The sequence below is a fragment of the Nanorana parkeri genome, unplaced genomic scaffold (genome assembly GCF_000935625.1).
Source record: "Nanorana parkeri isolate BGI_ZX_2015 unplaced genomic scaffold, ASM93562v1 scaffold38, whole genome shotgun sequence".
NCBI classification, from domain to species: Eukaryota; Metazoa; Chordata; class Amphibia; order Anura; family Dicroglossidae; genus Nanorana; species Nanorana parkeri.
In genome coordinates, this window is record NW_017306306.1 from 2,794,591 (window position 1) to 2,809,276 (window position 14,686).

A 14,686-nucleotide genomic window follows, 5' to 3' on the forward strand; every position below is an offset into this window, starting at 1 on the left:
CAGTTTTTGTTAGTCAATGATCCATTTTAATGGCACAAAAACTGGTGTGCTGGTGACATTATTCCTTTATTCTATAAACCTAGAACGGACCAACTGAAGCAACCTTTATAGCTCTTCCAAATTTGTTTAGCTAATCCAGGTGGTGACTTTGGGCAGGCGGTGTGTGTGTGTACATATAAAGTAAATCAGTTATCTGGCACCCACGGGGATCGGTAGGTGCCGTATAATTGTAGTTTCTGGGTGCTTGAGAGTTAATAGTAACTCTCAAGCAACCACACCACGGCACACCCCCCCCCCAATCTGTGGCCAACAGGTAAATGTTAGCAGCCAGGAGCAATATCCAGACTGCTATTGCCTATTTCAAATTGCAGTAGCCAATAGTAATATGTACATTGCTAGATAGGATTTAGTTATTCTTTAAAAGAAACATTTACCTTCAAACTTAAAAGAACTTATAAAAGCTATTTTGTAATTTTATATCAATAATATAATCGGCTTTGCAACTGAAACTTGCCTATGAAGAGCTTCTTCATTTATAAAATAAAGTTCATGTAAACCCTAACAAACTTTTGCTGCCTTTTGGTCTGTTTAAAGCATTTTGTGATATCTGTTCGATATGTGAAGATACATGTCGGGGTGGCAGAAATTCAAAACTGTCCTGTGACTGCAAGTCTTGCAATTTCAGTCCACAAAAAGGTGTGTGGTGTTATTCCACAAGAGGAAATTAGGAACTGAGTGCTTTTCTGGCAGACTAACATGTATTTTACTTTACTTCCTGGCTAAAACATGGGGACATGATCGTGAATACAAAGATATATTGCATATGTTTTGTTTTTTTAAATTTTGCCTTGACATACACTTTAATAGGCATAAGGAGATAGCAAGGCTGTAGCTATTCTTATTATAACTTTGAGCTTGATAAGGTGATTTTGCCTTGACATACAGTTTAGTAAGACTTGTGTAGGCATAGAGGGATACCAAGGATGCAGCTATTCTTATTATGATTTTGAGCTTGATAAGGTGATTACTGCAATAAAAGACCATCCTATTTAGCAATGTGTTATAGAAAATGCTAGACACAATCAAGTAAGGATCTGGAATGAAGTTTGCCAACATGCTTCTAATGTGTATGATTCTCCTGGAGCAGATTGGTTTCTTTCTCAATACACCTGGACTCAGGGCTGTCCCTAAGGTACTTGCCGCCTGAAATGGTCGTTCTAGGCATGGGGACAGGTGCTGACAGGGAATGGTCACTGGACGGGGCAGACGCAGACCATGCTGTCAGCGGCTCTGCCTGGCATCCTGCTCAGTGACTGCTGTTACTGGTTGCCAGGAGCTTGGCGGGATGCAAGCCAGAGTGTCCCGCCTAGCAACTGGCGACATCAGTAAGCTGGGCAAGAAGCCGCACAGAGCGTCACAGGTTGGCAAGAGCTCTTGGCAACCACCTCAGGCTGCCTCATTATACGGATAGCCCTGCCTGGACTTGTCAAAGATCAGGGTGGTGCACTTGCCCCACTTCCTGCCCCAACAACTGCAGAAACTAAAGAGGAGCATAAAACATAAAGATTTGACATGATGTCTTCTAGACCTGTAACGTATCACTAAAACTCATTTGGACAAAGGAGATTGGCGGTACCAGGGGGGCAAAACTAAAACGAGACCATGTCAAGTTTTCAAGGCTTCAGATGACAATAAGTTGGTCCCTCATTTGTAATTCAGCTTTTCCAGGCAGCTTCATCTGCGTAACATACACATAACAAAACCTAGAAGCCATGGCACTTATGTATTGTGTCAGAAGAACATAGCGTGAGCTGGAATTCCACTTTAACAGACAAATTCTGCCTGGTGGGTCTCCAGACACTGGACGAGCAAAGCTCGCTTCTCTGACTTGGCCCCATTCATTCTAGATAGAAGCTAACCAAAGGCTGAAAAAAATTAAAAGTAAATACTTCTCACATTTTTCCTATATGTGAAAAACACAGCAAATGTAATAGCCAAATACGAGACTAGATTTTATTATTCTAAATTCTGTTTGTGGCTTCTTTTACTAAATTGTGGTCGGAGTGTGTTTAGACTGTGGTAGGAACATGTACATGATTAACACAGACTTGCACTGTGCAACCAAAGTGTGACTGATCCTTAAGTAATCATAATTTAATGATAATATTTCAGAACCTGGTTCCATTCCGTAGAAGCGCAGAGAACACACCGATTGTTTGCATTTTTGTCCTTTGCATATTTTTGCCTGAAGAATGTCAATTATGCAAAAACACTTTACAGACAGCCAGCAAAAAAAATCAGAGAGAAAAAAAATGCTGAGGGTTCATCAAAATTTGCAGCAAATTCGGGACAATAAAACTTATTTATTGCTCTGATGGGGGATTCTGGTCTGTGTCTGGGATAGCTATACTCTTTACAATCCGTAGAGGAAGCAATTTTATAGTCGCAGCCTACTCATTCCAGAAATCCAGAATGTCCTGGCTTTGTTTCTCTATTTACTCAGTTAAAGGAGATTTTCACTTTCAAACAACCATTAACCCAGCGGTGGATTATTACAGGAGCAGCTTGGCCCATTAAAGCAGAACTCCGGGCATGATTTTTATTAACCCTTCCAGCGGGTTAATAAACCATTGCACTGCGATGGTTAAGTCCTCGTTTTTTTGTCTAGGTACAAAGTTATACTCACCAGATCCTCCGAGCCGGCTCGTTCTTAGACCGGAGCCGCTCTCCCACTCCGCTGCAGCGGTCTAAGGTCCTGTGAATCATCACCTTCTATATACAGTGTATAGGACATGAGGACGCCGAGGGACATATCATTGCTGCACCAGAGGAAGAGACAGACGGAAGGGACTGTTTTAACAGCAAGCTGGCTGGGGAGGATCAGGTGAGTATAACTTTGTTATTTTTGAACCTAGACCAAAAAGGAGCACTTAACCCTTGCAGAGCTGAAGTAGCCCCACTGCAAGGGTTAAGAAAAGTTTTACCTGTAGTTCTGCTTTAAAGTAAACCTGTCACAGTCTGAGACAATCCCATCAGAGCACATGAAGAAATGCATAAAAAGGGGTTACCTTCAATGTACACTGCCCATTAAAAAAAACATCCAAATTTATAGGCAGATTAAAGGAAAAATATCATATATATTGCATCTTATCAGTCCTCAGAAGTGGCGGCTGCATTCATTTTCTCTGCCAGTAACACATTTCCTGTCCTGCGGTGACAATGCTCACTTCCTGTATTGTATCTATGAAGAAGTAGCATTTCAACAGGACAGAAGGTGTATGGGGGACTATAGAACACCTCCCTGACTGCAATGTTTGCCGTTCACAGAAGTGCAATGGGCAGGCTGATAACACTGCTTGAGGAAAACAGTGCAGAGAGCATAGGAACTTACTAGCCCACTGGATTTCTGGCAGGATTAACAGATATTTTTTGCAATTTTCAAACTGATCAACAAAAACCTTTCAATTGTATATTTAACAGACCAGAGGGGAGCAAATAACAGAACTAACTCTACTGTTAGAGTTTTCATACACCTGAATGAGCAAGGGTTAATTAATAGTATAAAGTATGTTTTTTTCCAAAGTAAGTAATGGTTAATTAATGGTTCCAATTCAAGAGATTTGTATCTGTATCACTTACTATCTTGTAGACCAGCGGTGGCCCCCGACATGCCCAGAGGGCATTACAATAGTTTTGTTTTCATAAATTTAATGCAAGGTAAAATGCATGTGCACTGCAGCGCACCACAATACACACATGCCATGATTTACAGTTTGTTGCGTTAAAAAAAGTCATGTCCAATTTTTAGTGTGTTACAGTGTGTTACTAAGCAGTAGTAGTAGCTAGTAGCACTGCAGAATTTGAATGGACTTGATCTTGGATAAGCCCAAGTTGAGCTAGCATGGACAGACATTAGCGTGATGTTTTTACAAGTTTGCAACCATTAAAGGAGAACTATGGGGTTAGGGCGTTTCCCCATAGTTCTTCTATGGTCACGGGAGAACACAAACTAGCCTCCTCCCGTTACCCTAAGCTCAGTATACCGCGAATTAAAGCTGGCGGTATACTGAGACGCCGGGACGGATCCCGACAATGCTGTCTGGATCCACCCAGCTGCGGGATTGACAGCTGGCTCTGCCTATCCAGAGTGAGAGCCAGCTGTACCTGCCCCCTCCCCCATCCGTTTTGCCAGTCAGCGCTAGAGGATCGGAAAGGGGAGGGGGGAATCCCTGCAGGGAGCCGTGAGTGACAGTCACGGCTCTCTGCAGGGATAGATCGAGAAATGAGCGAGCGACGGTATGTGTTCACTCACTTCCCGATCTGCTGAGCCGACCTGTGACAGTTTCATTGTCGGCTCAGATTATGAGGCTGAGTGAAAATCACTCACCTCATAATTCTCCTTTAAAAATCTGAACGACTTTGCACTTCCTTATCCGGTAAAGGCAACAACTGGCAGGAACATCCCACATGTGGTGTGACCTTGAGATTAATGGGGAGTGTTTTTTTTTTTTAATTTTGAATGTACTAAAATCCTGTTTTGTACATTTTTTAAATGTATTGTTCAAGAATATTAATATCATTAAAATTAGCAAAAGAAAAAAAGGGAAAGGAAGGAGTTAAAGTGACACTAAACTCAACAATTAAATCTTAAAAATACATTCAAGTACCTTAACTATTAACAAAAATGTATGTTCTTTGTGCATCACTCGGCTGCAGATCCTCAAATCATGCCATCTGCACTTCAAAAGCTTATTTAAAGTGGAAAGGTGATAATAGGGGTCTTTTGGACTCCCAGTATCACCTTAAAGAGGGCCTGCCACTGCCAATATGCTATCACATGAAGGGCTTGTAAATCCCCTATGTGATAGCAATTAAAGTATAAAAATAAAAAAAGTTTTACAAAACATTAACAATAAATGTTAAAATGATTTAACTTTTTTTAAAAAGTCCCCCGCCCCTGTGAGTGCGTATTCATGTAAACACACGTTGGGTGCGCGCTACACATGCTGAGTGAGAGCAATAAATCTAGGGCCAATATTTATGCGTATTTCTAAACTTATGACTTGGGGCTTTTAAATTGTCGTCTATGGACATTTTGGGGTACTGAATTTTGTCGCCGTTTTACGGACGCACACAATTTTTTACCTGAGCATGTTGGGTATCTAATTTACTCGCTGTAACCTCATCTTTTATACTTTACAAAACAAAATGGGTATTATATTGTGTTTTGGGGCACTAAATCTAACTTTTTCACAAAATATTTGGGTTTGATACATAATTTGCAACTGCCACCATTTTATTCTAAAGGGTCTTGGCTTTCAGAAAATATATAATGTTTGGGGGTTTGAAGTAATGCTCAGGCCTAAAATGTGGATTATATCACGTGTGCAAAAAATGAAAAAAAAAAGGCCTTGGCAGCGAAAGGGTTAAATCTAGGTCAGTTGTCGTCAGATTAGACAATTAACCTGTGCTTCTAGGTCTTCCCTGACCACAGCAGACAACCCATGGCCAAGCTTTTTTTAGGGAAGAGTTCATTGGTTGGTTTGGATTTTCCCACCTAATCACTATGGTTTTCTTCTTAATAGGTCAGTGCTGGGGTGCTCTCCCTTTCCTCCTCATAGAGATACATACTTGTCGAGTGACCTTTCCTCTGCTAGGGTCTAAAAAATTTTGAAAGATTTACCATCAAAAAAGGGACTATTAAAACCTGCCAACAAAACTTGGAAGTTATAGATCCAGAGTGTTGTAATTAAAGAATGTGGGGGTTATCAAGCTGAATTCCGAAACAAATGTGTCCATCATGGATACTGAAGTGGGTAGGGGGTTAGAAGGACAAAGTCCAAGAAGTGATTGTCTGCTCCAAGTAGACAAATGGTGCAATCAAAAATAAACGAGTCAGTGCTCTATGCATTTATTTTACTCTTGGAGTTCTTAAATGACCCTCACAGTATGTGTTCTGTCATATCTTGTTAGAACAGAATGATGCTGCTCTCTGGAATCATATAAATATTTATGGGCACAAGAGCATACAGCTATCTGGTTTACATCTAAGAAGAACATGACCAGGTTACACAAGAATGTGCTACAGATGCCACAGCCAGCATTCAATATAAACAGCTTACATCATTGTATTTTTCTGAAACAACAAAACTGGAGTCCCTTTTATCTCATTCCATAATAAAAAAAAAAGAATTTCGGTAAACATGTAGATATCTTCCAAACAAAATGCTAACAATGAGGAGAGTGGGGAAGACCAGACAAACCCTGAAATTCAGTGAGATATTCTCCTCAACGGAATTTTATTCTTCTCAATTACTTACAAAGGGTGGGTGTGCAGTCAGTTACAGTCCTCAGCTAAATTCCACAGGAGGTCAAAAAAGTTTTGTGAAAGGGCATGTTTAGCACATTTTGTATATTCACTTTATTTGTAATGTTTGGAACAGGTTAGATATATCTTACATAAAAATATTTCATATTTACTATTTCCAGCCAGTAGGTAGAGCTCTAGGCTAAATTGTTCATGTTTATCAGGGTAACCTTTACTGCTTTGCTGTAAAGCAGTCTGTTCTTTACAGCGCTGCATAGACAAAGCCTAGATTACACACATGTAGTTGATTAAGTCACAGGGGTGACCTATGTCTCCCCTCCCTGCCTGTTTTGTTCAGAGAAGGCTATACAGAGATTAAATTACAGAAGATCACAGAAAGAAAAGCTACTGCTGTGCTCTCTTTTGAAATAAGACATATGCTTTACAAAACCAAATACAAAGAGAGACCTTCACCGCTCCCTTCACATCACAGTCCTACTGCTTGGGTTCATTGCAGGTGCTGGCCACTGGCCAGAAAGCTGTCCATACTCCATAGCAAAGCCAATCCAAAAACTGGCCGTATACTGCCAATCTTCACCCAATGCTTCTTTGTATGTAAAATTCAGTAAACTTCAAGCTTGTGTTCCCCACCTGATGGTCGCTCTCCTATAACACATTACACACAATCGGGCTTAGTCGCCCGAATGCGTGAAACACATTACAGGTGAGTGACCATCAGAAATTATAAACTCACAAGATTTCTGGCAAAATCCACAAGTATTTTTTTTGTACTTATCGAACAGACATAACAAAACACTTTTAATAGTATATTTAGCAGACCCAATGGGAGCAAAAAGAAGGATTGGAGTTTGCATACACATTGTGAAATCTTTGTGGCCCTTTAACTGCATTAGTGTATTTTTTAACATTTCTTGGTCAATTCTCAAATAGTTAGTGGTTGTGCAGACATATGGAGAGAGGAATATGGCCAGGTCCAAGATTCGAGAGAGAACATATAATTCATCTTACCTCTTGTGTACCTGCTTCCAGGTCAGTCATGCCAATCACTGAGAAATCCCCGTATCGGTCTCCATTGGCGTCGATGGACACCTGACCGGCAATACCTAGGGAATGGCATGTGAGGAATTAGAAAACAAATTACTTCAAATACCAAAGTGTCCAAATCAAACACAAAAAAGTGAGTCTGCAGATTTCTAGCGAGCGATACAACAGGAAATCTCATCAGACTCCAAGATTTTCATTGGCTTTACAAGCTATATTGAAATTTCATCCCACTGTCTGCATTCCTAAAACCTGAAGCCTGCTTCATTTTTAGAACACAATGCTGGACCCGTGTGTTATGGATATAATACATAATAGTATTATATAGGATATAATTAGGATATAATACATAATAGTATTAAAGAAGGGGTCACTGTATCTAGTAGAGGCAAATTAACCTAGAGGATAACAAAACCATAAGCAAACAGTTCATATATAGTAATAATAATGGTTTTAAACAAATACACAGAACTGGGCAGAAAATTAGATTTGGTTATTTTAACCTATTTCATGTCTGAAGAGGTCTAAAAAAATGGACTAATGCAAACTCTAGTGCAAACTTTATATTTTTAAGTTTGCAACATTTTCTCTTTGTCACTATTTGAAAGTTTTTCCCTCCTTTCCTGTCCTAGTAACACTTTGTCATGCCTTAATACACAAGGGGGCTGATTTATATATTTTTTGCCCAGCTGTACGCTGGGCAAATGCTGTTCACCTGGCAGCAACCGAGGAGCATAGGAATCTGGTAGCGTGAATACCTAGGGTATGGCTGGGCTGAAGATTTAAAACTTGGTCCCAAGGTTTAAAATGGGGACAAAGACAGCAAAATCTGATCAAATCTAATCAAGCATCTATGGGATGTGCTGGAAAAACCAGTCCGGCCCATGGAGGCCCCACTTCGCAACTTTCAGGACTTAAATGATCTGCTATGAGCCTAGCAAGAGCCTAGCAAGAGCCTAGCAGCCAGGCTCTTCCTTTTCACATGTTTCACATTCTGGACGCGCAAGGTCGGAGGTCGCTCGGAGGACGGTCATAAGTGCGAGTGGTCGCAAAGCAGTAAAAACAAATACTGGAACACGTAGCTGACCACCATTAACATTAATTGGGACCGTACAATATCGCTGTTGCCCACGGATGAGAGGAGCCGGCACCTGCTCAATCTGCTGTCGGGTGTTTTTTGAGGGAATCGGAACGGGGAGATTAGAAGCCTTCTGCTCCTGAGTGATTATATTACATATACTCACTGACTCTGGTGAGTACCGATTACCTGGGGGACAGTTGATTGGAAGATCGAATTTAAAAAGGACTTTATATTTATTTTCGTGTGCCTGGGGAATTGGACTTCATTGATTTTTTTAATATATTTTCTAATTTATTATTTTTTTAGTTTGCACATTTAGTTTGTCCTATCGAGTACTTTTGATTTACTCATCACTTGGTTACTAGATTCACCTTTATTTCATATATAAATTAGTTTCTCACTTTGCAATAATTTGTTATCTGTTAAATTATATCACGAATCAGAATTTTGGAGGAAATTTTTGCACTCTACTTGTACAACAGTTTTTCGTTAATTTTATTTACTAACGGTTTGACTCAATGGTTTGAGAATTTGGTTATTTGTGATAACTGGTCACTTTATTACCTTTCACTTATGAGGGATTTTTATTACCGTTGCATTGTATTCACGCAGAGGTTTATGTTTAGATTGATCAACACGAATTAGGTTGATACACCTTTTTATCACTTGATTAATACAACGTTTTTTTGGTATTTTTCACTGGGACATTATTCACATATATATACCTTGAGGAGGTAATTAGTCCCCCAATTTGGTGGATATATCTATACCTTCAGAACAAGGCAATATATTATTTTATAGCATATACCCCCCTTTTTTTTACGGAATTTACCTTTAGCGCTGTGTTATTATTTGCACATCTCCCTTAGATAGTTAGGATACTGGTGACCACAGGACCAGAGCAAGGAGACAAACCAGCTGTATATGATAAAAAGAGCAAGATCTTTGAAAGGGTAACCTATGCAGGAGCCTAGGGGATTTCCAGTGGGCCCAGCTACAGCCTTCATGCCCCTGCCGTAAACCAGGGGATGGAACATTTGGTCAAAGCTGTGCACTTTGCCTTTCCCATGTCAAGGGATGATCAACTTGTAGGCAGTGGATGCAAAATAAGGCCATGCCAGTACAGATAATACAAAGGATGCAGCTTCTCTGTGCCTATTGCAATCCTTATCAATGCCCACTGAAAAGATGTGGAAAACGTAGAGATTAATGAAAAATTAGAGGCACTCGGCACATTGGCTGCACAAGGCAAGCAGAGAGCAAAGGCCTGGTGCCTGCCTGTGGTCTCTCATCAGTGGATTGTGTCACTTTTAGTGACTTATCATGCTTTGTCCTGCACTATGTTACTGTGCAGAGGCGGTCATCTTGGTAGAGACAGGGCATTGCTTCCTCTCCTCTCCAGCAAGAATAGTAAGCAGCACATTATTGACATCAGCAAATCTTGTGAGACTAGCAGTCAGAGTCACAGTGCCTGGGATTCACACTGCAGTCATACAGCAATGCAGCTGTAGGCACAGGATTACCTAGGCACACTTAAATGCCAGGAAGTACAGAAGGAATTCAAGACAAAGGCTAGTTTTTTAGGGTACTGTTTATGCACAATTTACATTTCCTGAGATTCCCAATAGGATAACCAATCTTCACTTTTTCCAATTAATTTCTTCTTTAAGGCGATAGTGTTGATTTACATATCTGAAACAGTCCACAGATTTCCCTAAAATAACACCTTCTGTTTTCATCAGAAAGTCTATAGTAATGAAGGTTAGCTATCAAAAAGAAAATAAATATTTTTGTCAATCACCCTGACATCTTGGTAGGCTTTCAAAGACCGATGAGCGCATGGAACAATACATGGATCCCGTAAAGAGCATCCCATTGTTTTCACATGAAAGATTAGATTTGGAAAGGGTTCTCAGTATTCTGAGATAAGCAGCCTATAACCTCACAAAGTACGAGAGATCCAGAAAAGTGTCAGAGTTCAAAGAACATTGTCGGTTTGGTTTCTATCAGACTCTGCCTTTCATAGCTATGAGAAGGAAACAAACTCTATTGTCAATGAGGAGATTAAAGGAAGGCCAGTGTCCTGGTCTAATGTTCTGTTTACTGTATAATGAAGTGTGAGAGCGTTTCTTCTCAGTTGTTGTACTTGGCATCTATCTTGTATATTAATGTAAAATTCATATCCTCACTTATCAGTCATGTGTTATTGTACGCAGTACAGAACATATGTCTACTAGGCCTAACGGTGTACAGAATACACCAGCGCAATTACCCACTGTGAACAAACAGGAACCTGATTACATAAGTCTTGGTTATTTTAAACGGCTAAGAGCAGCATTCCTGGAAACATGAGCAAAGCCTGACAGCCTTCTACTATATATGCACAGGTGTTTCTAAGCTGTTAGAAACTGACTGAAACTTGACTTTTGTTCTCTGCTGTGATCTTTCAGGATCACTTCACAGTACATGCAGGTAGAGATGTCAGGGAGGACTTGTTTAAAGTTATTTTACTGCTGTCCAGAACCCTTTCCAGGGAGCCCCATCCTCTTCTCCTGATTTATTGTTGAGGGTGCAGATAACTATCTTGCCACAGCAATTCCAAAGAGTAAGTGAATGGGTGTTCTTCATCTAGAACTAGTCTAGCCAAAGCCTTCTAAAACTCACCCAAATCTTAAGGCAGCCTTACACAGCTACAGAAATGGAAGCTGTATCAGAGAACCTGCAGACGAGCAACTCTGTGCTTTTGCTTTATTTCTTATGTAGACCTGTACTTTCTCTGCTTCTCCTGCTGCTTCTTAAAAAATCCCCTTCCAGTCATCAGGGAGGCAGCTCTGTCATGAAGTGAAGACTTGTTCCTCTACCAAGATGACCACCTCTACACAGAGGCATAGAACTAGGCATAGTCAGTGATGGGAAAAAGATCAGCTACAGGGAGACCACAGTCAATACTGATGACTAGTCATTTGGGTTTTACCTACCTTTATTTCGGCACAGCTTTCACAGTACATGTAGCTTTCAACAAATGCAAATCACAGCACTTAATGCAAAGGCATAAATGTACCTTCATATGTTCGGTTCCACATCCGATGAACCAGTTTATCTCCATCTTTCTTGGTGAAACCACTCTTCAATAGTTCATGCAATGCTATAGCATATAGGATAATGGCGTCATGGAATCCTTCTACAAACATATTGACCTGAAATAGAAGAAGATAAGAGGTGAACATGTTTGTATACTGATGAGATTAACATATGGCATACATTCAATGCAATCAAGTGTAAGAATGTAACCATACACTATGAAGCATAGGAAGTATTTAAGTAAACCTGTCATTAGTGAACTGTTATGTTCCTTCCTTCACAATGCTAAATGCCTGGCTGTTAAGCTAACCCACTAGCCTTTGTAAGTCACTGACCTGGAACAAGTATGCAGGTTAGAATTACAGCCAGGTACCTATCTTTTGCAGAAGGATAAATCGTCAATTAGATTTTTTGGTGCCCAAGGCGAGGATATTAAAGTATGCCTGCCTCACAATATCACCATCCCAGCACCCTACCCCCCGGGACCATCATAGCGTACAGAAATGACAAGTGCTGCTCAGCAGCCCTAGGGTTAGCCCCTTTTTGGTGGACAACCAAACAAGATAGAGGAGGTGTTGCAACATAGTCCAACCATTATTGTAACCAAAATTTGTTCTTCCATCTGGTCAAAAGTGCAAATTATATTCTGCGAGTAGTCTTGTTTTATAAGTACGAAAACATTCTAGTCCAAAACATTTTTGTAATTCAACGCTACAAAATATAACCAAAAAAGTTTATATATAAACCGTTTTTAAAAAATGAAACAATCAGCAAAAAAAAGGAGGAAGAAGGGGGTTGAAGGAGTTAATAAAATAAGAATTACCATGGGGCTAACATTTTGATTACTTTAGCACTATCCAGCTACAAAGTGGGCTGCTGTCAACTTTGCATTGATAACACTGGGAGGGCCCTGAAATCCTTTAACTTGGGCCATTATAATAAATACTGTTTCTTTACTGGCCTGAGTAAGCACCTTGGTAGGGGAAACACTAACAACTGGCTGAGAGTGCCCATAGGGGATAAGATAAGTACCCAAGGGCCACATGTGGTTCTTGGGCACAGGTTGGACACCAACGTACTATATATTCAAAACAGGTTGAAGAATGAAAAAAGCGATCTTACTAATTGTCTCAAGTAAAATTGTTGTTGTTTCTTCCTGCCACCCAACATGAAAATGTACTTTTAAAGTGACTCAGAGAACAATACCTCTCTAATGAAAGAATCAGATTTTTATCCTGGCATTCATCCTGCTTCCACATTGTCTACACCCCTGCAGATAAAAAGGATCTTTATCTTCTGAATTGCCCCGGACCTGTGAAAAGTCAGGCTAGGCATTTCCAGGTTCTGTAGAACCTGCATGCTGTCAGTTCAGGTTTTCAGTTCAGTGAAACTTGGAGCTTCAGTCCAAAGCGTAATCTTCATTATTGTAATTTACTGGACCTTTATGTAACATTAAGCAATGGCAATGTAACAGTGGTCAGGCCAGAAAATTTCAGTTTGGGTTGGGTAAGAAAATCCTATGTTATCTCATTCTGAGACTTGTTTGTTTTATCATTGCTCCCACTCCACCACTGCTGATTCTGGATGCTGCTCAAAATACCATCCCCAGACCAGAGCCCTAACAAATCTGTCTACTCTGCATTGGATGCTTGGCTCTGCTAGGAGAATGCTTCCATATCCTACAGATATTTTATTAAAAGCCAACGATAGGAGAAGGAACAGTGTGCCTGAACCCAAACAACAGATGAATAAGATAGGACACTGAAACAGATCACGCTACATATGTATGATATACACAGCATAATACTGTTCAGCTTTAAAAGGCCACTGAAACACCATTTCTGGGTGAGCTCTAGTAAGTTGAATCAGCACCAGCTTCTCACATGAGGTTCTTGGGAAACTTGTGCTAAGAGCAATATGGAGGCTCCCATTGTTGACCATCTCAAATTGCTAGTTGTCTGGCTTCAGTTTTTAATAGCCCATTTCGAGACAAACAAAAAGTACCTTGGCAGTAGGGCTACCCCCACACTTAAAGGGTTAGTTGCTCATGTTTGTCTAGGGCAGTGGTTCTCAACCTGTGGGTCGGGACCCCTCCGGGGGTCGAATGACGATTTGCCAGGGGTCGCCCGGGAGTCTCCTGCTATTAGATAGCGGCTCCCGGCCGCCTGGGAGAGAAACACTTTCTCCCGAGCAGAGTAAACCTTTTTTGTCTGACATTGGGGGCCGTAAGTCAGAAAACAAAAAAACCACCCTAGGAATGCATAGCTAGATTCCTATTGGCTATTTCACTTTGCAATAGCCAATAGCAAACTAGCTATTGCAACCGCCCTCTGCTGCTGCCAATCAGCAGAGGGGGACATGAAGTTCTCCATCAGGTCCCCACTACTGATTGACAGCAGCAGAGGGCGGGTGCAATAGCTAGTTTGCTATTGCAAAGTGAAATAGCCAATAGGAATCTAGCTATGCATTCCTAGGGTGTTTTATTTGTTTTTTTATTCTGACGGCGTACACCAGTGGTTCTCAACCTGTGGGTCGCTGTGTGATTTCTACTGTGCTAGGTGAGAGTCCTCCTCAGCCCTCTCCTAGCAGCAGCCGCGTCATTCCTAAATGTTACAGTTGGGGGTCACCACAACTTGGCAAATGTTACCAAGGGGTCCTGGCCCTAGAAAGGTTGAGAACCACTGGTCTAGGGGCTAGCGTAAAGCAGATTTACCTACTTGATCCCTGCTCCCGCAGGCTACCTCAGGGCTGTTTGACCAGTTCCCACAATCTCTTGTGTAGTCATGTGTAGTCGCTGTAGTCGTATTGCCTAATGCAGGTTCCATAGACCTGCATTATATGTGAGGATGCCGAGGGGCATTCCAACAACTGGAGAAAGGAGAAGGAAAGGAGAGCACTTACCACTGGGGTAATGGGGATCAGGTAAGTAAAAATTTACCCCAGCTCCAAGAACAAAATGAGCATTTAACCCTCGCATTGCGGGGGTTGCCCCACTGCAAGGGCACTTTTTCTTGTTTGCCCAGAGATGGGCTTTAAATTACAATAATGGCTGTATCTCTTCAAATCACTGACCTTTGCCCATGTCTACATACTTTGTGCTATAATGTTTCCCTCTTTTTCACTGTGGAAAATTGGGAGGTATGTGTATATATATA

At 40.9% G+C, this 14,686-nt stretch overlaps 1 protein-coding gene and 1 long non-coding RNA gene across 3 annotated transcripts in view; one reads left to right on the top strand and one right to left on the bottom strand.

Moving 5' to 3' along the window:
• The window catches only part of LOC108798860, a 15,782-nt gene extending 11,412 nt beyond the window's left edge, over positions 1-4,370 (top strand). Inside the window, exon 3 of the long non-coding RNA XR_001941982.1 lies at positions 4,360-4,370. This is a non-coding gene — a long non-coding RNA (uncharacterized LOC108798860). The remainder of the gene's footprint in view (positions 1-4,359) is intronic.
• Positions 1-14,686, bottom strand: part of NPR3 (natriuretic peptide receptor 3) — a 93,354-nt gene that overhangs the window by 8,078 nt on the left and 70,590 nt on the right. For both annotated transcript variants that reach the window (XM_018570350.1, XM_018570342.1), the window contains exons 4-5: positions 11,512-11,647; positions 7,337-7,431 (exon numbers count right to left, since the gene is read on the bottom strand). In XM_018570350.1, the coding sequence (XP_018425852.1) occupies positions 7,337-7,431; positions 11,512-11,647 (231 nt within the window). The remainder of the gene's footprint in view (positions 1-7,336; positions 7,432-11,511; positions 11,648-14,686) is intronic.